At 34.1% G+C, this 25,933-nt stretch overlaps 1 protein-coding gene and 1 long non-coding RNA gene across 2 annotated transcripts; both read right to left on the reverse strand.

Annotated features, from left to right (window-relative positions):
- Nucleotides 1-7,444: 7,444 nt before the first annotated feature.
- Nucleotides 7,445-8,668, reverse strand: LOC141391164 (uncharacterized). The gene is made up of 2 exons (XR_012409578.1): nucleotides 7,690-8,668; nucleotides 7,445-7,621 (listed from the first exon to the last, which is right to left on the reverse strand). It is a non-coding gene; the product is annotated as an uncharacterized lncRNA (long non-coding RNA).
- A 16,215-nt stretch (nucleotides 8,669-24,883) lies between these two features.
- LOC141391165 (uncharacterized) lies at nucleotides 24,884-25,494 on the reverse strand. Its single transcript, XM_073964072.1, has 2 exons — nucleotides 25,127-25,494; nucleotides 24,884-25,061 (listed from the first exon to the last, which is right to left on the reverse strand). The coding sequence occupies exons 1-2, from the start codon at nucleotides 25,332-25,334 to the stop codon at nucleotides 24,997-24,999; spliced, it is 273 nt and encodes a 90-aa protein (XP_073820173.1). The 5' UTR covers nucleotides 25,335-25,494; the 3' UTR covers nucleotides 24,884-24,996.
- Between the last annotated feature and the right edge of the window lie 439 nt (nucleotides 25,495-25,933).

Below are 25,933 nucleotides of genomic sequence, written 5' to 3' on the forward strand. Positions count from 1 at the left end.
ATGGCCCAGCCAAACCAATAATTGCAGCTCGATATGTTTTAATATATCGGTGTTGTTCGGCTGGTGGAGCTCGTGGTTTATAGACCGGGTCTCTTTCAGACTTCTTTTTATATTCACAAAACGAAACAGATCATATTGTTCCATGAGTCGAACTAAGAATATATTTCCAAACGCACCGATCTTCTACTTTACTTCTCTTATTTTGGATGCCATGTTTTGTGGTATCACATTCAATTTCGCCTTTCCATTGGAGTTTTGTTCTTCCCTCGGTTCGCATAACGTCAAATGGCTGGTATTCATATGCCGATGGCATCTTTATCCATCCTGTTAATATGGCCCAACCAACCCAATAATTGCAGCTCTATATGTTTTACTATATCGGTGTTGATCGGCTGGTGGAGCTCGTGGTTTATAGACCGGGTCTTTTTTCATACTTATTTTTAATATCCACAAAACGAAACAGGTTTCCAAACACAAAATATATTTTTCTTTTGTTTTACATCAATTTACATCGTATTTTTAATTAAAGTATATAAATTTTGCCTCTATCGATCACTTTTATCTGACTTTTATTTTCATTTTAACAATTACTTTTGCAAGTATACAAGTATTCGGGTACATGAGTATTTGATAATTTATTGTGCGGGTACTTATCAATTTATTTAAACTCATGACAATATTATGACAAAGATCGGATCTTTCACCACTTCAATTTCACTCATGAAAATTCGATGAAAAAGATCGGATCTTTCTCGAATTCAATTGCACTCATGAAAATTCGATGAAAAATATCGGATCTTTCACGACTTCAATTGCACTCATGAAAATTCGATGAAAAAGATCGGATCTTTCACGACTCCTTTCGCACTCATGCAAAAGAACCAGTGAAATCATGATTTCACATGGAATCACTTTCATTTAATTTTGCTGGGTACATATCATTTAGTAATGTTTTTAATCGCGCTACAGTTCACAATTTTGATAGGATTGTCCCGAAATTTTGAGTGTTAATGGGGGACCCATAGAGGAAGAAACAGGAAACAGACGCTGGGCTATACCAATTTCCAAATTTATGGTATTTTATTCCCATGTCAGATATTTCTGCTTTTGTTGGACATATTTCAATGGGAGATCTTGATAATGAAATTAAACCGTTTTAAATTAATACAATGATCGTCGCATAGCGGTTGATGTGTATGTAGGACGTCGCTAGATATCAATTCTTTAGGTCATATAGCTCGATCAATTAATTAAATATTTTGGTTCAGTTCGCATTCAGTCGTATGGTGTAAAAGCCAGATAGGTGAAAAATTTAGTAAAAAGATTATGCACATCGGTAGTAATGTAGGGTATCACATAGTCGGCCCCATCCCGACTATAGCCTTTGCTGACTTGTTTTGAAATTAACAGCCGGGTCATGTATGTCGCACGAAAACTTGTACGAAAGGAAAGCAGTCACACGCTTCCGTCTAAAAATGTATTTCGCAAACTATCCTGAGACTGCCGTTACGTATCCTATACGAAATGCTACTAATTTAAATGTACATTTGTACAACTATGTTCCATAAATGAGAGCCAAATGAGAAATAAAAACAAAATCCACATATACATAGAGCATAATTAAATGTAAAATTGGGGGAAAAAGGCCAAGAGGAAGAAGAGAAATATCCTGGATTAAAAACATTTGGAGTGGACAAATCAACCAGACGAAAGAAGCCTTATCAACGCTGCGAGGAATACAGAGATCACCATTGCTGAATAATTTACCACAACATATTCATAAACATATATCTATATATACAGCTAAAAATACTAAATTTGTTATTGTATGATCGCCAAAATCCGAATGCGGATCGGCAAATAAAGAAGAAGACATATATGTACATACAAACATTGGAATATGTGTGTTTTGTTTTTTTGCGAAAATAAAATGTGTCGGTATTTTGAATTATTTTATTTGATTGATTTCTTCAATATAATGAATGAAACAGCCTTTAAAACGTGTCTACAAAAATTTTATCTTGTTTCAAGAATGTGTTGCATTAATTTGTTTCAAGATTTTCAGTGTTATTCGCAAGTTTACGTTCTACTCGAAAGCTACAAAGCAAGTGAGTGATTTTGACATTCTCTTTCTACAAAAGACAGTCTTTTCGAAATACATAAACCCAAATTTACATGGAAAAGTGTACGTTTACGTGTTATTTCGTTCGCATAGATTTTCGTTTCGAAGGTGTTTACATGAACAGAAAATGATTTTTTTCCATTACGGAAGCGCAAGGAACCTTTCAGTCGACATGCATGAACAGGGGGTAAATTTTAGTTATTTAAAGCGATAATCCTATGTACAATGTTTTATATTCTAAAATATTTTATATTGTGAAATTTTCTTGGTCAAAAATGTAAACATTTTAATGTGTTTACATCGAACAGCTGATTAAAAGTCAGCTGGTCGCACTTGTAAATTTTTACAGGACAAATTTTCCCAGCAAAAATTTGTAAGTTCTCAGTCACAGAACTTTCCAAAAATCTCTCCCAACTCGCACTCGTTTACTGAACAATTTTGTTATCGAACAGCATTCAGTAAAAATTTGTACGAATTTGTACAAATTTTTAGGTTAGCGTCCAGACCTAATGATAATGATGAACTTGTTCTACAACTGAAACCGTTTTCACTTTAACTAATTAAATTTAAAAACAAATTTGACTTCGAACCCAAAACAACGCAACATCGAAAATAGAACGATGCACAGTGAGAATTGGTACTAATTGGACAACGACGCAACTTGGAAAATAACGCAAAGCGAGGTCTTGGTGTATATCGTTATGCATATAAGGAGAATTGTTGTTCAAAAAATACGATACATTGAGCGCCGGGTTACAACAGATACATGAAGACTGCAACAATGAACGGAAAGAAACAAAACGATTCCCGTACCAATCACACAAAGCCACAAACTTTTCAGCTTCTCTGAATCGTTTCATTCTCACAACCAAAACAAAACCACAAACTTTTCAATGTAAAAAGATGAAAACTGATTGCTGAAATGAACTTCGGCTATGATTTGCCGAGTTGTTTCATTCACCACCCAAACAAAAAGAACTTTTGTCAAACATTTACTGCAGTAATTTTGGCACATGTTTTACAATAAATGAAAGTGTAAGATTGATTGTATACACATTTTTCTAAAACGTTGTTTATAATATTGTTATTTCTATTTTAGATAAATCAAATGGAAAATTTGTTCGCAAGGACTGTGCTTTATGATTTTATAAATGTGCAATGCCCACTGAATTGCACATTTATAAAATCATAAAGCACATAAAGCACAGCAGCGACGAATACTATTTCATCAATATTGTAATAATAAAAAGTTCAGCAAATATTTTAAATAAAGTTCCAATTTAATGAATGAGAAATTCGAATCGTAACCTAATAAACATTGAGAATTTTTGGAGAAAATATTCAGAATATCTAATAAACCATCATGCGATTTACGGATAAAATATCTAGCATTTTTTTTAGAATTTGTTCCGAAAATTTTCAGAATCTCGAAAAAAATCTCCGAAAAGAATTCTTTTTTCTTCAGATTTTCGAATATTTCTTCAGAGTGGTATCAGAAAATCTTTTGAATTCTAAACGAATTCGTATAGAAACTAGAATGTTCTTTCCGAATTTCCCTCGACAAAACGTTCCGAATTCTGCGAACCGCTTCACACAAATTCGGACCTGTTTTGCATGCGATTACGGCATCAGAAATGGAAACTTGTGCAGAAAATACATCCGAATTCGGTACGATCTCGGCAAAAATTGTTGGCTGGGTGTGCGTAATGATCAACGACACACTCATACACACACACATTTGATTGCTTAACAACCCAGAGAACAATTTTTCCGATTTTTATTCCGAATGCGGAACGAAACTCTGCACAAGTATGAAATTCTGATGCCGAATTCGTTCAGAAATCGGAACAAAATTGTGTGAAGTTACCCACGAATTTGGAAAGTTTTATCGGAAAAAAATCGGAAGGAATATTAGAGTTTCTTTCCGAATTCTGAACGAATTCGTAAAAAAACTCGAATGAAAAAAGGGAAAATTTAAGGGAATTTAAGGGAAGGAACAGTCGAAAATCGGAAGATTATCGGATGTTTAATCTGATATTCGGAATAAAATCGGAAGATTATCGGATGTTTGATCCGATATTCCGAAAAAATCGGACAATTATCGGATGTTTGATCCGATATTCGGCAAAAAATCGGAATTTTTTCGAAAGTTTTATCCGAAAATCGGAACAACTTCTGTTGATATATACGAAATTCGGAAAATTTTCGGATGTTTGATGCGAACTTCTCAATAATTAGTTTCTTTATTTGTTGAACTTTATAAATTGTATTTTATAGTATTCATTATAAAACACAGCCTTTCCTAATAAGATTTCCATATGCCATCACGCTGGTGTTCTTTATTTGGCGTATCTAAAATATAATTACAAAGTGTGTATGCAACTTCCTATTTTCATTTGTTCCGCTACATCTAACTAACTTAACTGCTGCGAAATAACTAAAAACAAGTAAAAAGTGTAAGTCGGCTTTGCCGACAGATATATACCCTCAGCCAATGTGAAGTGAAACTTTCACCTAGGGACAGATCGAATGTATTTAAGGTCTCTTTATAATTTTGTGGCCCTTTTTGGACATTTGAACTTGCGGACAAAAATGTGGATTAGGAATTAACGGGGAGGTACCTTTAGGGAGGACCGATATGGGCCATTTTAGAAGTTAAACTAAATTTTGACAAAATATTTGGATATCTAAAGTTTGGACCAAATTCTTTGCCCCATTCAAGTGATATCGTCCTAGCATTTAAGTAAAATTTTTAAATATTGGGGAGAAGTACCGGAAGTTGTGGACCGGTAATGCCCCATGAAACTAAGTTTGGATATAATATGACGAAGACGAAATGTTGGACCAAATCGGTTGAACAGTTCGAGAGTGTTCGTGCTCTCCGACAGCCACGGGCTGTTTTCCTAAGAAATATGGACTTGCCCTGAAAAAACTTTTACAGTCGTAATGGAGGTAGCGAATGCAAATCGCTGCAACAAAAATCAAAGTGGTTCGAGAGCAGGTCTTAAAGTGAGCTTATCCGAAATTTTGTGTGAGAGGTACCAGAAGGAGTAGACAAATATAGTCCATATTCGAACCTGATCTATATCTGGTAGATATATTAGGATGTGCAATGTATGGATTACATCGGTCACTACCTTCAAGAGTTATCGTGCGCACAAATTTCCGAACTTTATTGAACTTTTCTGGGGGAGGTACCTGAAGGAATGGACCGATATGGCTTATCTCCGAATTTAAACTATGTTTGGATAAAATATTACGAAGGTCAAATTTTGGACCGAATCGGCAGATCCGTTCGAGAGTTATCTTGCGCTCCATCCACTACACACGGTGTCATAGGGTTTTTTATAACGTTTAAGCTATTTTCTGAGGAAGTATGGACTTGCCCCTGATGAAGTTTGTACCGTCGTATAGGGAGCAGTGAATACAAGTTGCTGCAACAAAAATCAAAGCGATTCGAGAGCAGGTAATCTGAACTTATCCGAAATTTTGTGTGGTAGGTACCCGAAGGAGTGGACCGATGGAGTCTATATTGGAACCTCATCTAAGTCAGGTATAAATTTCACGATGTGCAAAGTATGGACCAAATCGGTTACTTCCTTCAGGAGTTATCGTGGGCACAAATTTTCCGAACATTTTCGAACTTTTGTGGGGGAGGTACCGGAAGGAGTGGACCGATATAATCCATCTTTGAACTTGAACTAAGTTTGGACAAAATATTACGAAAGCCAAATTTTGGACCGAATCGGCAGATCCGTTCGAGAGTTATCTTGCGCTCCAACCACTAACACGGTGTCATAGGGTTTTTTGTAAATTTCAGGCCCATTTTCTCAGGAAGTCTGGAATTGCCCCTAATGAAACTTACAGCGTCGTATAGAGGACAGCGAATACAACTTGCGTAAACAAAAATCAAAGCGATTCGAGACCAGGCCCTAAACTGAACTTTTCCGAAATTTTGTGTGGGAGGTACCCGAAGGAGTGGACCGATTGAGTCCATATTGGAACCTCATCTAAGTTTGGTAGAAATTACACGATTTGCAAAGTATGGACCAAATCGGTTATTCCCTACAAGAGTTATCGTGCGCACAAGTTTTGCGACAATTTTTGAACATTTGTGGGGGAGGTACCTGAAGGAGTGGACCTATATGGCCCATCATCGAACTTAAATCGAATCTGGACAAAATATTTCGATACCCAAAATTTGAACCGAATCGATTGATCCGTTCGAGAGTTATCGTGCGCACCAGCCAGACAGACGGACGGACATTGCTAGATCTACTCAAAATTGTCTGAAACGGATATCGTACAAACATACTTGGGGTCTAAATCCATTATTTCGATGAGGCACATTTTTGGTATCAAAGTGTAAATACCCTCTTTAGCCTAAAGGCTGAGGGTATAAAAAGCTACAGCATGCAAACAAAACAAGGAAATTTCCCTTGCCGTTTATTGTAGACAATCAACTCTCAACCGAAGTTCGGGAATTTTGTTCGTGAGAAAAAGAAACGAATTAAAATTTCTTTTCAGATTATGTGCAGAGTACTCGGAAAGTAATCGAAAAAAAAAACAAATCAAAATTTCCCTTTAGATTATGTGCAGAGTACTCGGAAACTAATCGGATAAAAACGTTACGAAATCTCGAAAAAAATCTGATATCAGAGCCCTCGGCAAAAATTGCTAGCTGGGAACCCTCCTATCGCTAACATCAACATACTGAACATACTACGGTTGATGTTTGATGTTTTCAACCACCAAACGAATATTCGTTCATTGAGCCGTTCATGTGTTTTGAACTTTTTCGTTTTTCGTTTTCTATCTGTTGTGGAATTGAGAACTTTTCGCTATTCGTTTTATTCGCACTCACGATTCGTGAGTCACGAATGTAAACAAAACAAAACTAAACAGCGAGTTCGGTCAACGTGGGTTATGTTTCGTTTTGTATTGTTCCTATGGAAAATACAAAACGAAACGATTGGAAATGTTATTTAAAGTATTTTTACGTACGCTGTACTCCAAGAACACACTTGGAAAATGTTCCTCAAAAAATCCACACTTATGGCCCGGTTCTTCTTCTTTATTTCCAATTAACTCCCTGGGGAGAATAGGGCATTTACAAAGTTTTCCCAAGCTATTCTATCATTCGCATTCTGTTGTATTTCATTCCAACCAGTACCGCTGCTCTCAACTTCGTTCATCAGACTTATTTTCCAAGTGATCTTTGCCGAGCCTTCCTTCTGTGCCTCTTGTTCTATATTGCATTTTTTATATAGATGGCCCGGTTTTATTTATGTATATGGCCCGGATAGTTTTTTGTAATATATATGCTTTAAAAATCCACCTTTATTTTTTACAAACAGTTTTTGCTCCAATATCGAACGTTTATATCTATAGTACACTATCATTGATTAGCTTTGTTGAATATCATATTTTCAAATTTTATATTGAATTTAAATCCCGTTATACATCATTGTTCTTGACAGCTATTTACTTCCACCAGAACTGAAAAATCGAAAAGTAAAAAAAATTAACACACATTTAATCGAACAAATGCCATATCCAATCCTTACGTGGTCTGTTCTCAAAAAATCGATCGCAATATATTCTACCAAACACACAAAGACTGTTATATTTATCGCATCTTCCTGTTTCAGGATCCTATGCATATATTGGTGTACCTCGGGTTGCTGTACAAAATGACATAAAAGCCCAACAAGAATGTGGCAAATCGTGATCACGAAAATCACTTTTTACCATCCAAATGAAAAGCGTGAATATAAAATATGTAGTAAGCCCAAGAAATTTCATTTTGCAACTGTTTGCAATTTAGTGAGTAAATAAATATGAAAACATCGACAGGCAGCCGCAGCATCTTATCGCTTGAAATGAAATTCTCATTATATTCTTTGATAAGGAAAAAAGTACCGCAATCATTGAATGTTTGCACAGATAATATTTGCAATATTCAAAAGGGATTTCCCTAAAATTTCTTTGAATTAATTGGTCCATTGATCGCATTTCAAATGAGTTTAATTCTAATTTTGTTTGAAGTAAAGAATATTCTTTTCATGAATTCTAAAATCAATCAGATTTTTCCACAAATTGCTTTGGTGATACCCATGGCACAATAATAAGGTACAGCGCCAAAAACAGCTGATTTTCAGACTAGTTGTCAAAATGCATTATTGTGAATAAAATCTTATACAAAATGTAAACAACCAATTCACAGCAATGCATTATTGTGATCAAATTTGACGTTTGGTATGATTTGATGTAACACCTTCTTATTCCACCATGGTGATACCTAACGTCAAAGTCAGTTTTGTCATCATTACTTTTGATCTTTAACACAGTTTATACAGTTGGCCATTCAGAGTTCTGTTAACAACATTTGACAACAAACATAATAGATTGTTCATTATTGTGATTTGATTTCCTTTGTATTTTATGTATTTGACAGCAAACTAAATAGTCAGGGCTAACTAGTTTGGGCTGAATGGCCAACTGTATAAACTGTGATCTTTAATCTATTCCGCACTCCTCGTGCATTTGGTCAAACCTATTTCGATCCTTTTACTTGTATTAATTCCCCCCCCCCCCCCCCAGTAACTAAAAACATCTTGAAATGTACAATATCAAAAAAATTTATTGCACACCATCACCAATGTGACACTTCAATTTTGTATGAAAATTCATATTAAAATAAATTACCATTTTAACAGCTGCCAACCTCCTGTAAAGCTGCAATACAATAATAGAAATAAACAACAAGAATGAATACCCACTAAACACCAGATTCTCAATTAACCAAAACTTACTCGAGTGATTCTCGCGATATTTCATACAATTAAAGACATCAAAGAGGCAACGATTGTCATATTTTGTACAGGTTCCACTCTTAGGATCTTTGGCATAAACAGGAGGTCCGCCACCGGCGGAACAAAGAATGGCAACGTTATCTGCACAATTTGGCGGTGGTTGTGCATACGCTATGACAGCCATCAAGGCGACGAGAAAAATAGTTGTGAAACTGAATAATTGCATTTTCAAACTGTTGGAAACTGCATTGTGATGAGGTGTTATTTATATATTTATTTATTTACTTCCCCGCACAACAATTCACCGGCTTGGAAAAATGATTGATGATCACCACCGTTCGCTCAATTCGATTTCATAATAATAATTTACTTATCTAAATATGAATAATTTTTACCTGCAAAACGTATTCAAGTGGGTTCGGTTAGAATTGAGAAGTGATGGCGTTAGTTGTGCAATTAGTCAATTTTGTAATGATTGCAAATGCAAATTGATGGGGCGATGAAAGTCGGGAAGTTCACAACCTAGTATGCTAAATAAAAACGACATGATATGTTGCAATTATTTGTACCCTACTTCACTATTGAGTTGGCACTTTTGGCCTTGTAACGTAGGATAGCCAATTCTTAAGGTAGGGTCACATTAGGCAAATATTTGCTCCAGCGACCGGAAGTATGCGCTCACTGAGAGCAAGTGAGCGTAAATAATGCATTGAAATGTATGCTCACTTGATCTCAGTAAGCGCACAATGCCGGTCGCTGGAGCAAATATTTGCCTAATGTGACCTTACCTTTAGTGAAACACCACAACTTGTTTGTCTGAAGTCTTTGGAGAAATTCGAAAAACGAACAAGAGAAGACGAATCATTTTGCACCATGACAATGCGGGCTCTCACATATCGATTCAAACCAGCACCTATTTGACTGGACAAAACGTGGAATGGATGGGTAGCCCGATGTACAACCCTAACATGGCATCGAATGACTTCTTTTGCTTCCCGCACATCAAAAGCGTGGTCAACGATTTTCGTAGATGCTGTTGAAGGGTTCAAAAACCATGTTTTGGAGGTGTCTCAATCGGAGTGAAAATAGTGCTTCAACAATTGGTTTGAGCCCACGCAATATTATATACATCATGATGGAGAATAATTTAGAATGAATAAAACTTTTGTTTTTTCAAAATAGTCTGGCTTAATCCCATTGTTGTTGTTTTATTATTTTAAAACAACTAATTTATTAGTGGAAAAAGGTTTGGCATTGTTCGCCAAGGGAGAGATCCAGTGGCGTGGATCGAAACTAGTATTCCCTGCCTTACCCCTTGGCGAAAAATGCCAAACCTTTTTCCACTAATAAATTAGTTGTTTTAAAATAATAAAACAACAACAATGGGATTAAGCCAGACTATTTTGAAAAAAAAAAAAACAAAATCGTATTAGCTATCCCAATAAAAACCAAGCCACCAATGTTCGATTTGAGAAACACTGGCACCTTTTGTATGGTTGGCAGCGACTAGCTACCAACAACATTTTGTTATGTGCATTCGTAGAAATTCTACGACATATAGCAGTGGGAAAAGGTTTAGTTTGTTTCGTAAACACTTTCGTCAGAGTTGTGTTAGGTTGCCAAAGAAAAACTTCTCATTGAAGTTTTTTCTTTGTTCACCTGACGAGCTGACGATTGATGTTTGGGTATAAAAAGTTTCTTGTTGAAGAAGTTATTGAAAAATAACTTCGGTGGAGAATATTCTCAAAGAAGAAACAAGGGAACTGATAAGATCCAGTGGCGTGGATCGAAACTAGTATTCCCTGCCTTTCCCCTTGGCGGCCAAACCTTTTTCCACTAATAAATTAGTTGTTTTAAAATAATAAAACAACAACAATGGGATTAAGCCAGACTATTTTGAAAAAAAACAAAATTGTATTAGCTATCCCAATAAAAAACGACGCCACCAATGTTCGAAAAGAATAAAACTATTTTTGATGATAAATACTCACGTTCTCATTATTAGATCAGAAACTCATATAGTACCCCACATACTAACAACTTGTTCCGAAATACCAAGATTTAAGGTAAGGTCACATTAGGCAAATATTTGCTCCAGCGATCGGCAGTGTGCGCTTACTGAGAGCAAGTGAGCGTAAATAATGCATTGAAATTTACGCTTGCTCTCATTAATAGCAAATATTTGCCTAATGTAACCTTACCTTTAGTTATATATCGGAGTTATACCAATACATGGATCGATACAGTCCATCTTCGAACTTAAACTGTCTGCAAACAAAAAACGCTTTTTTCCAAAATTTCGAAAATAATCGAAATAATGGTTTTCGACCCAAAGTATGTTTGGACGAAATCCGTTTCAGACAATTTGGAGTCGATTTAGCAATATCCGTCCGTCTGTCTGGCTGGTGTGCACGATAACTCTCGAACGGATTAACGGATTCTGTCCAAAAATTGGCTTTCGTAATATTTTGTCCAAACTTAGTTGAAGTTCGAAGATGTGTTATATCGGTCCACTCCTGCTGGTACCTCCCCCACAAAAGTTCGAAATTGTTCGGACAATTTGTGCGCACGATATCTCTTGAAGGGAGTAACCGATGTGGTCTATACTTTGCACATCGTGAAATTTCTACCAGACTTAGATGAGATTTCAATATAGGTACCACTTCTTTGGGTACCCCCACACAAAATTTTGGAAAAGTTCAGTTTAGGACCTATTCTCGAATCGCTTTCATTTTTGTTGTAACAAATTGTATTCACTGCCCCCCATACGGGGCAAGTCCATACATCCTGAGAAAATAGTTTGAAAGATCGATCGAAAGATCGAAGCGTAAAATTCATGGGTGCTATAAACATAATTATTTCAATATATCAAATAAAATTAAATTTTTTAATATAAATTCTTGTTAAATAATTAGTACCAAACATACAAATTACATCCAAATTCTATTTTTCAGATTGAACACGTGTTTTTATCAAATTGAATGTGGAAACGAAATGTTAAAAATGAAGCCAGGCGAAGAATTCAAAAGTTCAAAAATGTTCAACTTTGTGGCCTGAAGCCCCGCTTCGTTGTGGTCTGTCCTATTGAAAACAGTACAATTTCACTTTTGCATTTTGAAGCGAGGAGGAAAAAATAAGCAATAAAAATCCATTGTGTTCTCGCCTTAAGACCTGCTCTCGAATCACTTTGATTTATGTTGAAGCAACTTGCACTCGCTGCCTCAATTACGACATTAAAATTTTTTTTTCAGGGGCAAGTCCATACTTCTTGAGAAAACAGCCCGGAAGGTGTAAAAAACCCTTATGACATCATATCGCTCATTTACTCAAAGAGTGGCATAACTCAATATAATAATTCAAATTCAAAAAAATGTTTTTTGAGTTTATGAAGCACTAAAACACTTCAAATCATCTTCAGTTGCTTACGAAATATGGTCTACTAATCATTTTAAGTTGGGAAGTCAAATTTCAATCGCCAACTTAAAACGCGTTTTTCTCGAAACTAAGTTTTTTGAGATGTGTCACTCTTTGAGTAAATAAGCGATATGTAGTGGCTTGAGAGTACGATAACTCTCAAAACTGATCAACCGATTTGGCATTCGTCATATTTTGCCCAAACTTAGTTTCAGTTCGAAGATGATACTTCCCCCCAATATTTAAAAAATGCACGATATCTCTTGAACGGGGCAACCAAAAAAGAAAAGACCCTACATACATTTTATACCTCCGTAAAGTAAAGCTTCAATTCAGATAGGCTGAATACTGTTTTTACTTGTTTGTAGTAATTTTTACCATTATAATGGTAAAAATTACACTAAAAAACATATATATGTATATTATTAAACAAATTCGCTTAAATAAATGAAAATGTTTCAATTTATAGTTTTTATTCACTTGTAAACATGCACGGCAACTGCTAATTTGTTGTCGCCCGAAAATTAACTTTATGGCCACAGAATTTGACGGCGTCAGGAAACTGTTGCCATCCCTGACGTAAAAATTGCAACTGGCAACGCCACTCGAATAGACCCATTAATAAGAGGAGTTCGCGGGTCGTGTGTTTTTGGTTCTATATCATGCTCGCTTACAATTTTTTGTTTCGTGTCATGGTTCAACACATTTTTTGGACATGTTAAAGAATGGCACCTGTTTATACCCTACACCACAACGTGGAGAAGGTATTATAAGTTTGTTTTTCCGAAAATTCATGTAATACCGCAAAATATTCGTGGTATACCAAAATTCATATCTCAATGAGATAAAGCCAAACTTTTGTGTAAAGCCAAAACGTTTGAGTGAAAATTGGAAATAAAGGAAAAGGAAAATGTCAATAATTTTGAAAAATGTTCGAGTAGTATTTTGCTGTTGGAATTAACCTCTCCTTTGAATTATAGCAATAACTAATGATGCAAAATTATCAATTATGTAATAATATAATTAACATAACGTGTCGCAAATTAAATTCCGTGGAAAACATTGCCCAAACAGCACCATGGTGGGTTCAGTCCGACTATAGCCCTCTCTTACTTATTTTTAAATGTAGTGGAAATAACTACCATTTTAAAGTACTAATATACCAACGTGACACGAAACCCATGCAGCCCGTACCTCTACGATATTTAGTTAGATAACGTACAGCCATTTATAGGAAAATTCAATTAGCGGAGGTCGCGTTTAACTATTGCTTCCCTTTTTTAAATGAAAACTGTATTAACCTGTCACGAAAACAGCATGAATCACACTTTTTTCAATGAATGTTACCCACTTGACGTGAAACGATAGATTTTTTGGAATCACCCCTGAAAACATTTCTCAAAATTGTGGATGATTGTTTGCTCAGATTAATTGTCTGTGATTCCCAAATGCGATCATTTTACGATTGTTTACATTTTTTTGGAAGAGCAACATATGATTGTTACTGACATTTTTGAGTTGGTTGTATATAATTCTCATATACACCTTCTACAGAACTTTAATATAAATGTCACGTCCCACCATACCAGTTGCTGATATTTTTCGAATGTTTGCCGCAAGTTTCGAAAACGATATCATTTTCGAACGTTTGGCAAATGTTTTTTCTTCACAAGAAAAATTGTTTCCAGAAACATTTTTTACTTTGGAAATTTTGTTTGTTTCAAAAATAGTTTTATCAAAGACATAAATACAACTAAGACTAGACAAAATGCATGCAACAAATAAATGTTTACGAAACTTTGTTTAGAAACATTACCCTTAACAGGTTGCAGTTAATTCAAAATCGCAACCAAGGAGAAACATTTCATGTAATGGTATCAGAAACGAAATCTATGAATTGAAGGATCTATTCAAGAATAATTCTATGTCAATTGGATCGGTAAATTCGGTTAAATACGTCAAAATGTATAAAAGAAAAAAAATGTTATATGACCATATCGGAATATAACATTATGTTAAATTCAAAAGCCATTCACTGAAGAATGATAGCAAAAAAATGTCTTATCTTGTTGTATTTATGTCTTTGGTTTTATGCTGGTTGTATAAAATTCTCATTTGCATTCTTCAAATAATTTCGATATAAATGCTACATATAATATAAACTATAAGTGTTGATAAAGACATCATCACCATACCATTGCTATCGAGCACGATATCGTTTTCGAATGTTTCTCGATAGTTTTGCGGATATTTTGTTCGAGAAGACACACGAGAATGAATTGAAAACGATTCATTCGTCGCTCAGTTTGTGGCAGGAAAACCTTCGATTTCGAATATCGGCAATAATATTATTAGCGAATGAATGACGATAGTTTATACGATAGTGGCGACAAACATTTTTGTGGAGTTTCTTGATGTTTCTGTTATGTACCTTTTCCGTTGTTATTTCTTTGTTATGTTTGCGACTCGATATGCAACTGTTGATAAACATTGTTGTCATGTTTTTTTTCGAAACATTTTTTCTTGTAAAGAAAACATATTCACCAAATATTCGACAATGATATCGTTTTTGAAATTTTGACGAACAAAGGAACAACGTGCTTCTATATACACGAAAAACATTTGCCAAACATTCGACAATGATTTGGAAGATTGTTGGACGATTTTTTTTATCAGAGTAATTGCCATTCGTAGACGATTCTCAAAAATTATTGTTTATAATCAATCGATACGACGAATCTTCTGTTATGCTTCAAGGCGATCTTTCTTTTACATTATTTTTGTGTCACATCCAGATTTGTATTAGTTAATGGTCTCTTTAATACTGAATACATCAATTTATAAAGCTAGACAAGTTACATAATGAATAGGAACAGAATATTTGACTCTAATTTTAATTTGGCGCTTGATAAGTTTGGAAAAGGCCTAGGAAATCGTATAACAGGAGAATATAATCAAGAATCACCCTAAAAAGTAGCTTATAGTTGAATATGAAGCCCATACAAAATAAATTAAATGCATTTTTTCATGTTTTTGAGTGATTTAGTTTGCTGAAGTCCATAAAACGAGGGCCTGCTGTGAATAACGGACCCATACCGGGCCCATTTATGGAGGTTCCTTAAAACGACAGAAGTGAAAAATATTAGTTTTGTATCGGAATTAAACTTAGAAAAATATTACGATTATATAAAAACACTTGAACTGTATACGGAAGCCCCTCTTGATATATTCTCAAACTTACTGGCGATTAAGGCCCTACGATGCATAATGTAACATGTGAGTTGGACAATCTAGATCCTAGTTCACTGTCCTAGTTCCAAACAGTAGTTACAAACGATTGGAACTGCGTAGTGAACTAGATAGTTCTATTGAACTAGATTGGCACAACTATAGTCTGTACACAGTCCAAGTGTTACACTTTAGGTTGGTAATTCGCGGAAGATTTTTAGACGAGCTCGCCTGCGATTAATTGATCTTCCAGGAGAACCGCTGATTATTTTTTACGCAATAGAAAATGTTTGCAGGGTAGAAGACAACAAATTGAATGAGAAAACAGTATAATAACTAACCACCATCAACATAAGGAATAATTAAAAATCATAACAAAGCAGAAAATAAAACAAAAGGGATAAAACTCAAGACAAAAAATGAAACAAAAAGAAACAAAATACAAAACCCAATGAAGAATGAAAAAAGGACATGAAAGGCATTGATTTAGAAGAATGAAATGTTCTACAAAAAGATTCGCCAATCGATTTGATTTGTCACCTCAAAACGAAGCTGCAACAACTCCAAACAGAGATATGGAGCTATTTTCCCAAGTATTATAGGAAAAAAATCAAAAACTTAATCACGCTATATCTCAGAAACTTGACCTATGGCGAAAATTTCCTTTTGGGTTCTTAGTATACTCATCAAGGGCTTTCATCTCCAAAAGAAATTTTCCACCCCCAGACTTTGAGTTCCATTTTGTGTCACAGTGTTATTAATTAAAAATTAATACTAAAAATGATTTTCGCCTGAAAAGGCAAAATTTTCAAAAAAACATATTTTAGTTTTCAAGACTTTGTCTTATAAAACTAGCTAGTTTTTCAGAAACCGCTGTGATATCTACATTTAATCGTAATTATTTTATCATTTATTTTAGTTTAATTGTTGTGTTGTACATTTTGTACACTAATGTACTTGATTAAATATTTAATAAATTATCCCTGAAGATGTTGGGGAAACCCCAAAGAAACGTCGGATAAAAAATGAAATAAAATAATCTTTATTTTTCATTAAAAAACAAGGACCTTATAAGAAACAAGGACCAATAAGACAAAGTCCCAATTTACATTGGGCGAGTTTACTTGCGGCAATTGTCATTTTGTAGGAGAGAGAGGTGGGGCATATGGTAACCCTTTGCCTCTCAGCACCCTCTCTCACCTACAAACTGACAATTGCCGCAAGTAAACTCGCCTAATGTAAATTGGGACAAAGTCTTGAAAACTAAAATAACAAATAAAAACACAGTTTATACAGTTGGCCATTCAGAGTTCTGTTAACAACATTTGACAACAAACATAATAGATTGTTCATTATTGTGATTTGATTTCCTTTGTATTTTATGTATTTGACAGCAAACTAAATAGTCAGGGCTAACTAGTTTGGGCTGAATGGCCAACTGTATAAACTGTGAATAAAAAGGTCGAAAACAAAAATTATACCAATTAAAATCATAATTCACACAGTTAAAGGGTGTATATACATATATCGTTAAAACCGATGTTAAGTTAAGTTAAAACTTGTTGAATTGAGTAATTACTTGAAAACAACGCCAATGTCTTATATAACCAACAACTGTAGGGTATTCATTCAAAATCGTGGTATCATGCTTTCATTTACCAATTATTAAAATTATAATAATTTAGTTACCGTCAAATCACCAATATCATAATTTCATTACTCCAAACACTCATATTTCGTAGGGATTTCCTAACATGAATTATATTACCTTTGTTCTATTGGATTTCAAAATTTTATAAAATAGAAAGCGTTATTCACGTCAAGTCATCTCTATTTATAGGAAGTTAAACAAAAAAGTCCCTATCGTTTGAGTACACACGCTATCAATTTACGTTACAAATGCAATTGTTGGGAAAATACTAATTGTTAAATAGCCGGAATGTTTGCAGTTATTAATACATTTCAATCTTTTGTTTTTAAATATAAGATATTCTATGCAGAAACAAGCAAAAGGAAAATAACACACTTAGCGCCGAGTTTTTTTTTGCGAAAAACTTAAAATTGTTAATTGTGAAAATTATATTTTTGAAACTTTTTAAGCCTATTTTAACAAATTGCCACCGTGGTGCAATGGTATGCACACCCGCCTTGCACGCTAAAGGTCGTGGGTTCGATTCCCCGGCCAGGGAACATCATAAATTTCAACAGTGGCAAAGTACCCCTCAGCAATGTTGGCGACATTTCCTGAGTACTTCAGCTATGTAAAACTTCTCTACAAGTGGTGTCTTAGGACACGCCGTTCGGACTCGGCAATAAACAGTAGGTCCCTTATCATTGAGCTAATATGAATCGGGGTGCACTCATTGATATGAGAGAAGTCTCCCTTGTCCGTATGGGATGTTTGTGGAACATTAGTATATAACTTTTTTCTCTAAAACTTATAGTTTTCCTGCAATCGGATCTTCTTTTAAAAGTGCCAAAAACTTTGGAGGGTAATATAGGTGTATCCTCATATGCCAATCCCTTGGTTTTTGATTGAGAAAATACTCTTACTATATTCCTAACAAATACCTTTCTTTATACGATTCTAACATTAGGTGTGTACGATAACTTTCCCACCAATAATTACACAGCAAGTTGTGAAATTTTCTTGGTTACAAGTGGTAACATTACAAGTTGTTTACATTTAACAGCTGATTAAAAGTCAGCTGGCCGAACTTACAAATTTTTACGGGACAAATTTTCCCAGCAAAAATTTGCAAGTTCTCAGTCACAAAACTCTCCAAAAATCTCTCCAAACTCGCTCTCTTTTGCTGGATAATTTTGTTATCGAACAGCATTCAGTAAAAATTTGTACGAATTTGTAAAAAATTTCTTATCGCATATTTAAATTTTTCATCAAAGTCGAAAATTACAAAAAAGGCGATTTTTTGAATAGCTTGGGTTTTAGGCCAATTGCGTGGAAATTCGTAGGTCAAATGAAGCGTTATAAGCGTGAAATGGCAGATAACAGACTATACCATAACAAAATGTAAATAACCCCATAAAAATATTCGAAAAAACAGCAAACGAAAACGCCGGCGCAATTTTTAAATAAATCTAAGAATAAAATTCAGTTTTGTAGAGAATTTTCACAGCTACAATACATATTTTCTCTAATCGAATTTCCGTTTCCAAGCAAAATTGTGAAAACCTAAAACACCATAAAAATTTTTCGTTTTTTGTTACAGAGCGAAAACACTGTGCGCCGGAGCGATTTTTAAATAAATCGCGATAATTTCTTTAAAAATCGCTCCGGCGCACCTAATTATATAGGGCCCAAAATATCCAAAATCGACGAAATATGCATATTGGAGCTATATCAAAATCCGGCCCGATTTTCAAATTTTTTTGTAGAAATCGTTTTTTATCGACATTAAGAGAATTTTGGTTAAAATGCGCCTTTGGCCCCATACAAATTACTATGGAAACAAAGATTGTCTATTTGGCACGATCGCATAAAATTTCATATATAAATTTAGGAATTCAAAAACAAAAAAAGAAATGTTGCTTGTTTGGGTCACCCTAATGTAGATGCAATACAGATCCAGGTTTTTATTTTCCCTACTACTTGGCATATTTTGAAATATTAAATGCAGATTTTACTTGTATTATTTTTAAAGTGACATACAGAAGATAATTTCTAATTTTAGTACTTCTATTTCTATTTTAGTACTATTCGCTATTTTATTAGTTTTGAGTGATTTATTTTATTTTAGGAGTCGGTTCCGGAGTTGGACCGAAATCGAAAAATTTCAAGACTAAATGCCAAAATTCGACCAATTCTGTTGGATATTTACGCCCCATAGCATGGATGGTATATAAAGTTTGTACTTCGGTTTGTAATACATCGAACTATTCATTTGCGACCATATCTATTATATATTTGAGTTTGGTGATAAGTGACTGACTGACTCATCATCAACGCCCAGCTAAAACGGATAAAGCTAGGAGCTTGAAATTTTACCAGTAGATCACTGTTGGTGCAAATGTGCGAGATAAGGCCGGGTTTTGCCAAATTCGTCCTGGAACCACAGAAAATAACAATAACAAAAATCCTTATTATTCACTGTTATTACTTACTAATGTACTTAGTTGGCAACACATTTGTCAAATTAAATGCTATAATTTCTTAATACCGTAAAATATCACAAACAATTTCAAAATTTGTAGTTTACTTCTAGGCGCATTTATTTTATCGTAAACCAATATATGTATATTGGAAAGACAATGAAGATTGTTATTTCCCATTGCAACAGATGTCGCAGTTGGTGATAATGGTATAAACTTCAAGTAAGCTATAAAATTTTGCTATAAGCTATATAATTTTGTTTTTACATAACAGGTGTCGCACAAAAGATTTTCTTTCGTTAAAATCCAGTTAGACAAAAAATGATTACAAACGATGAATTTGTAAAAATTTTGATTTTCAATTTCAAATTAAAACAAAAATTCTTTCAATAATGTTTGGTCAAAAACGTATAGGTGTAAAGACTAGAACAAATGCATTTTCCAAAAACATATGATAATAGTACCAGATTTTGGTTACAGATGGCAAAACAACTTACTGGAATTGATAACAGCAATGCCAATCGTTTTTGATTCCCATTTCTCGCGACAAAAAACATAAACGTCGTGTTTTGTGGCTGAAATTTATTTCTTTACTTTTTTTTATTGTTTCTTTAATAAAAAATCAAAAGCGAATGCCGGAAAATTTGAGTTTAAATTTTTTCTTGTCAATATTCCAATGAATAACAGTTTTCGTTTAACAGAATGTTGCTATGATGTCGTAGCAACAGAGGTTAACTCCACCTACAATTAATTTTTCACAATTGACTTTTCCTATCTTATAGTATATTTACATCTTTGGTTTGGTTTGTTGTACATATGAGTTGCTGTTGAAGACAAAGATGTCAATATTATAAGATAGGAAAAGTCAATTGTGAAAAATTAACTGTAGAGGGAGTTAACCTCTGTTGCTACGACATCATAGCAACATTCTGTTAAACGAAAACTGTTACTCATTGGAATATTGACAAGAAAAACATTAAAACCACAGTTTATACAGTTGGCCATTCAGAGTTCTGTTAACAACATTTGACAACAAACATAATAGATTGTTCATTATTGTGATTTGATTTCCTTTGTATTTTATGTCACAATAATGTATTTGACAGCAAACTAAATAGTCAGGGCTAACTAGTTTGGGCTGAATGGCCAACTGTATAAACTGTGATTAAAACTCAAATTTTACGGCGTTGACTTTTGTTTTTTTATTAAATAAAAAATAGTGAAGAAACAAAATTTAGCCACAAAACACAACGTTAATGTTTTCTGCCGCGAGAATTGGGAATCAAAAACGATTTGCATTGCTGTTATCAATTCCAGTGAGTTGTGTAGCCATCTGAAACCAAAATGTGGAACTATTATCATATCGACACCTCCAAATAATAGTATGCTAAGTCTAAAAAGTGAGTTTTGCAGGAGAAGCTCTCAAAGTGTGGAAATTTTTTGAACTTCAGTACTATGCTAAGTCAATATTTGTTTATAACTTCTGTTCGGATTGACCGATCATTACCAAAATTTGACAGAATTTAAGTTAAAGGACGTTCGACACCTCCAAATAATAGTTTGCTAATTCTGAACAGTGAGTTTTGCAGGACAAGCTCTAAAAGTTTGGAAATTTCTTTGACCTTCAGTACTATGCTAAGTAAATATTTGTTTATAACTTCCGTTCGGATTGTCCGATTATTACCAAAATTTGACAGAATTTAAGTTAAAGGACGTTAAATATAAAAATGTAAAGAACTTGAAAACATGCTAAGTCGACTTAGCATACTATTGTTTGGAGGCGTCGATATGTTTTTGGAAAATGCATTTGTTCGGGTCTTTATTTCTCTACGTCTTTGTTGAAGACAAAATTAGGGTATTAAGTTCAGAAATCGGTCAGAAATAACAAAAATAATTTCTATTAAAAAAATAGTTTTAATGTTGAGATTTTCTTTATAATTGTGTCACTTCCGCTAACGAAGTAGCGGGCACATGCTAGTAAAGTATATACAGTGACTGTCACTGAAAATGATGCAACCTGAAATAAAAAAATCTAAACGCTGATAACTTGGAAACGAGTTGAGATTTTTTAACAATTCAAAAAAGAATTTTGTAGGCTGAAAAGTTGTCTTTAAGATGGCTTACAAAAATATTCCATTTACAGTACCATTATACTAAAATTTTGCTGGAAAACATAAAATGGACATCTTTGAAGCGAGCATTAAAAATGATGCACCACAATAATCGATCAATAATTGCCAAATTTTTCGCTTTTTCTGTCATTTTAGTAATCAGAATGGCGGAATAATCTGTTCCCTGTCGTCTTCAGTAGTTCCGATAGAAAAAATTATGTTCCTGACGTAATTCTGACATGAATGAAATGAATGTCCCTTTGTAGGCAATTTGGCTAGAAATTTCAATTTTTTGAAGTTATTTTCCAAAAAATTACTATGAAACATCATAAAGGGTTATGTCCGGAGTACGTACAAACAATTAAATGACATATGAAAAGTCATGTATTAGCCAGACTTGCCCTTTATTATAGTTGTCTTTAACGGCGTTGTCCTGACAGAGGTAAAAATCAGAGCATAGAACATACATTTTTGCACTTCTTTTTGAAATTAGTTTTGAAAAATATTGTTAACAATGGTTCGACCATGCTTGCTTTTATAAAAATAAAAATTTCAACACCTTTTGTTGCCATTCAAGTCGAAACAATAATACTTCTTACGAAGCGTTTTGATAGCGACAGTTTAATTATTTAAACTCAGGTGTGTGCTGGGTTCTTCCACAAGTAAGTTATACTGATTTTCATCCGAACTAAGAATTTCACTCCACAAAATGTCCCCAATAATACGACATTGACTGAAAAAATCCGCACCAAAAAATAATTGGAGTGCTTCTATGAATATCGTCGAAGGGAGTAGATTGTTTGGGCTTGAATACCAAGAATGAGTGTGGAAATTTTTGTTTGTATAAAAGCAGGCATGTTCAAGACATTGTTAACAATGTTTCTAAAAACTAAGTGCAAAAAACTTTGTTCTATGTCCTGATTTTTTCCTCCATCAGGGCAATGCCGTTAAAGACTAGTCTATTACGGGGTAAGCCTGGCCGATACAGGACTTTCCATATATCGTTAAATTGTTTGTAGGAACTCTAGACATAACCCTTAATGATTTTTCATAGTAATTTTTTTATGGAAAATAGCTTCAAAAACTATCGCAATTTTTACGATGTAGAAACCAAAAATGTCTTTACGTTGCCTTAGCCCGGATTATGTTTCGTTGCATTTCCAAGCGCTGGCAACATTTATTTGCATATGAGACCTCGAATATTACTGCAGAAGGACTGCTAGCAGTTGTTTTCGTCCAAAATTCGGGAATAAAATGGCATTTTTCTTAAATATTTAAAATAGTCGTCCGACCTTCTATTCATGCAAAATGTTTGATAAAAATATCATTATATTTACATTATTCTACAGCACAACCCAGCAAAAATCCTCATTACAAACCTCCTTTCCCACCCAATATTTTAACAAGGGCATGTCGCGCGAAATATCTGATTATTTTGTAACCACTGAACAAAGTAGATTGTAACCACTAAAATAAGTAGATACTGAGTAGATTCTGACTACTTATTTCAGTGGTTACAAAATAACCAGATATTTCGCGCGACATTCCCTTGTTAAAATAATGGGTAGGAAAGGAGGTTTGTAATGAGGATTTTTGGTGGGAAGTATTCTCAAAGACGGAAAGAACTATAAATAGTTGAATTTTGCTTAAAAATCCTTAAATACCACAAACATATAGTGCCCCTAGGTGTACGAATACGAACTTTGCCAGCCACATAGGCGCCATCTATACCTAAATGACGGTATAAATTAAAAACTCGTTTTGATATTTTTAAATCTTTCTTATTCATACTAATTTCCATCACTTGTTCCATATTTACAGTTTTGAGGGGGTACGAATAAGAACTTTGCATACTGTAAATATGTAGAATATGTTATTTGGATTTTCGAGCCTCGTTTAAGGACATTTTGTTTTGCTTATTACGTTTCTAAGAATTAAAATGTCAATATTTTTAACCCTAAATGCTTCGGGACACAGAAACAAGTCTTTTCGCAATATTCATTCATACACAGAAAACAAACACAAAGAAATTTGATAGTTTTACGCACGTGAATGTCAAGAAACACTTCAGTGGCGAACGGTGAAGTGTGTAATGTGTATCGAATACACGGTGAATCCCAGAACTTGCCCGATTATCTTGATAAAATTGGAATGTTGTCCACAGTCCCATTTTTTCAGCGCTGCTCTTAAAATTATCCTTTAGAATGTTGAAATATCACGTCTTATCCATAATTCCTTCGATAAAGACAAGATTCCCTTACCCGGAAGCAAAAAAAAATAAAATTTAATTAATATTATCAAGTTAGTAAAAACTGAAATATGTCTATAAAGTAAAAATTCGCACTATATTTTGTTTTGGGGTATTATTCAGAATGAATAGTGTCTATTTTATAACTTGAAACCACAATTTATTTGAATGTTCAAATTGTGCCAATAGATGACGCAAACAGCATTACATCAGTACTTTTGCATGTAAAGTTTATCAATAAAGAGTCCTCATTAAGGTCAGTAGTCACACGAGCAAAATTTACGGTAAAGAGAATTGAGTTTTTTGGAGAGAGCGGAGAGGAAAGAGCCCCTCTGTAATCGTTCGTCTCCGCTCTCACCAAAAAACTTAATTTTCTTTACCACAATCTTGCGCATGTGAATACTGACTTTGATGAGGACTCTTTATTGATAAATTTTACATGCAAAAGTATTGGTGTAATGCTGTTTGCGCCATCTATTGCCACAATTTAAACATATAAATAAATTGTGGTTGTGTCCACGCTTTTAAAATAAAATAATCATAGATGGCTACGAATTTACTTAGCTCAGTAGTCATACACTACGTTCACACGAAGATATCAATAATGAGATTCTGTAAATAGCTAACAACAGAATTGCTTATAATCGTCGGTATGTGAACATTTAAAAATGCCCATAACTTTTATTATTACCATATATTTCAGTACATAGGGACTAAAAAACTTCTTGGTAGGCTTATCGGTAACATTTATTTTTTTAGTTAGTAATTTTGCGTTTTAAGTTTTAATATTTTTTCGGTATGAAAAAATAGTAACATGTGTTAAAGTAGTAAAAAACAATATAAATAAAAAAAAAAAAACATTTTATTCCAAAGTAATGTTTATTTTCATTTCAACTCTATTGACTCTTCAAAGTCTAAACAACATTTTCATTTTCGAAATATACGTCATCAATTTCTTCCAATATTTCTACAATTCTGGGTTGTTCGGCAAGCTCCCGGTGTATATGTCCAGTCTGAAAACAAAATTTATTTCAAATATATATTTTGATTTCTAGAAAAAAAAGAAAACTGTACTCACTCTGGGAAGTTTTACATTTATGCACTTCATAGATGCACAGATTGGCAAATGTACATTGGGATACAAGGCCACCGCGAAAACTGCCAAGTCTACCACATACTGGTCTATATATACGAGGGCAGGGCCTCTCACAGCGCCGAGCTTCAGCATTAGCTAAGCCAATTAATAGGCCCAGCAATGTTACAACAACAAATGCTACAATTTTCATTATTTTAGTTGTTATGTTTTGATTAAGTTTTTAATTTTGACTGATTTCTTTATGAGAGTTGTGAAATATTTATACAATTTTAAACAAAAGATTGTCAGATCAATAAATGTGGTAGTGATTTTAATAAAACACTTGAGTAAATATTTTCTGTGTTTTCGAAAATTTTCCACAATGACCTAATTCCACCTTATGTCTCTCTCTCTCCTTGTGTACATACATATACAAAGACATACGGCAAAAATTGTGGTTCAGAATCGTTTTTTCCTGGTCAAAACTCTGTAAGTTTCGAATGGTTAGAGATATTTCCATAATTCGACAGATAACATTTTCAGCTTTCCGACACATTAAAAGCCACAAAATTCGGTCTAGCGGTTGCAGAGGAATTCAAGGTCAAAGTTAAAAAGTTGAGTTTTTTCATATGTTGCATCAAAATATGAGTGTTTTTCATATGTTCTTACTACAGTATAGTCTCGATAATCCGGACACTCGTTAATCCGGACAACGCGGTAATCCGGACACTAGAATTTTTTACATTGTAGACTCTGTAATCCGGACATCACAAATTTTTCTTACCTCGATAATCCGAACACCATTATTTG

Source organism: Musca autumnalis, unplaced genomic scaffold (genome assembly GCF_047663935.1).
Source record: "Musca autumnalis isolate F117 unplaced genomic scaffold, ASM4766393v1 scaffold_1, whole genome shotgun sequence".
In the NCBI taxonomy this organism is placed as follows: domain Eukaryota; kingdom Metazoa; phylum Arthropoda; class Insecta; order Diptera; family Muscidae; genus Musca; species Musca autumnalis.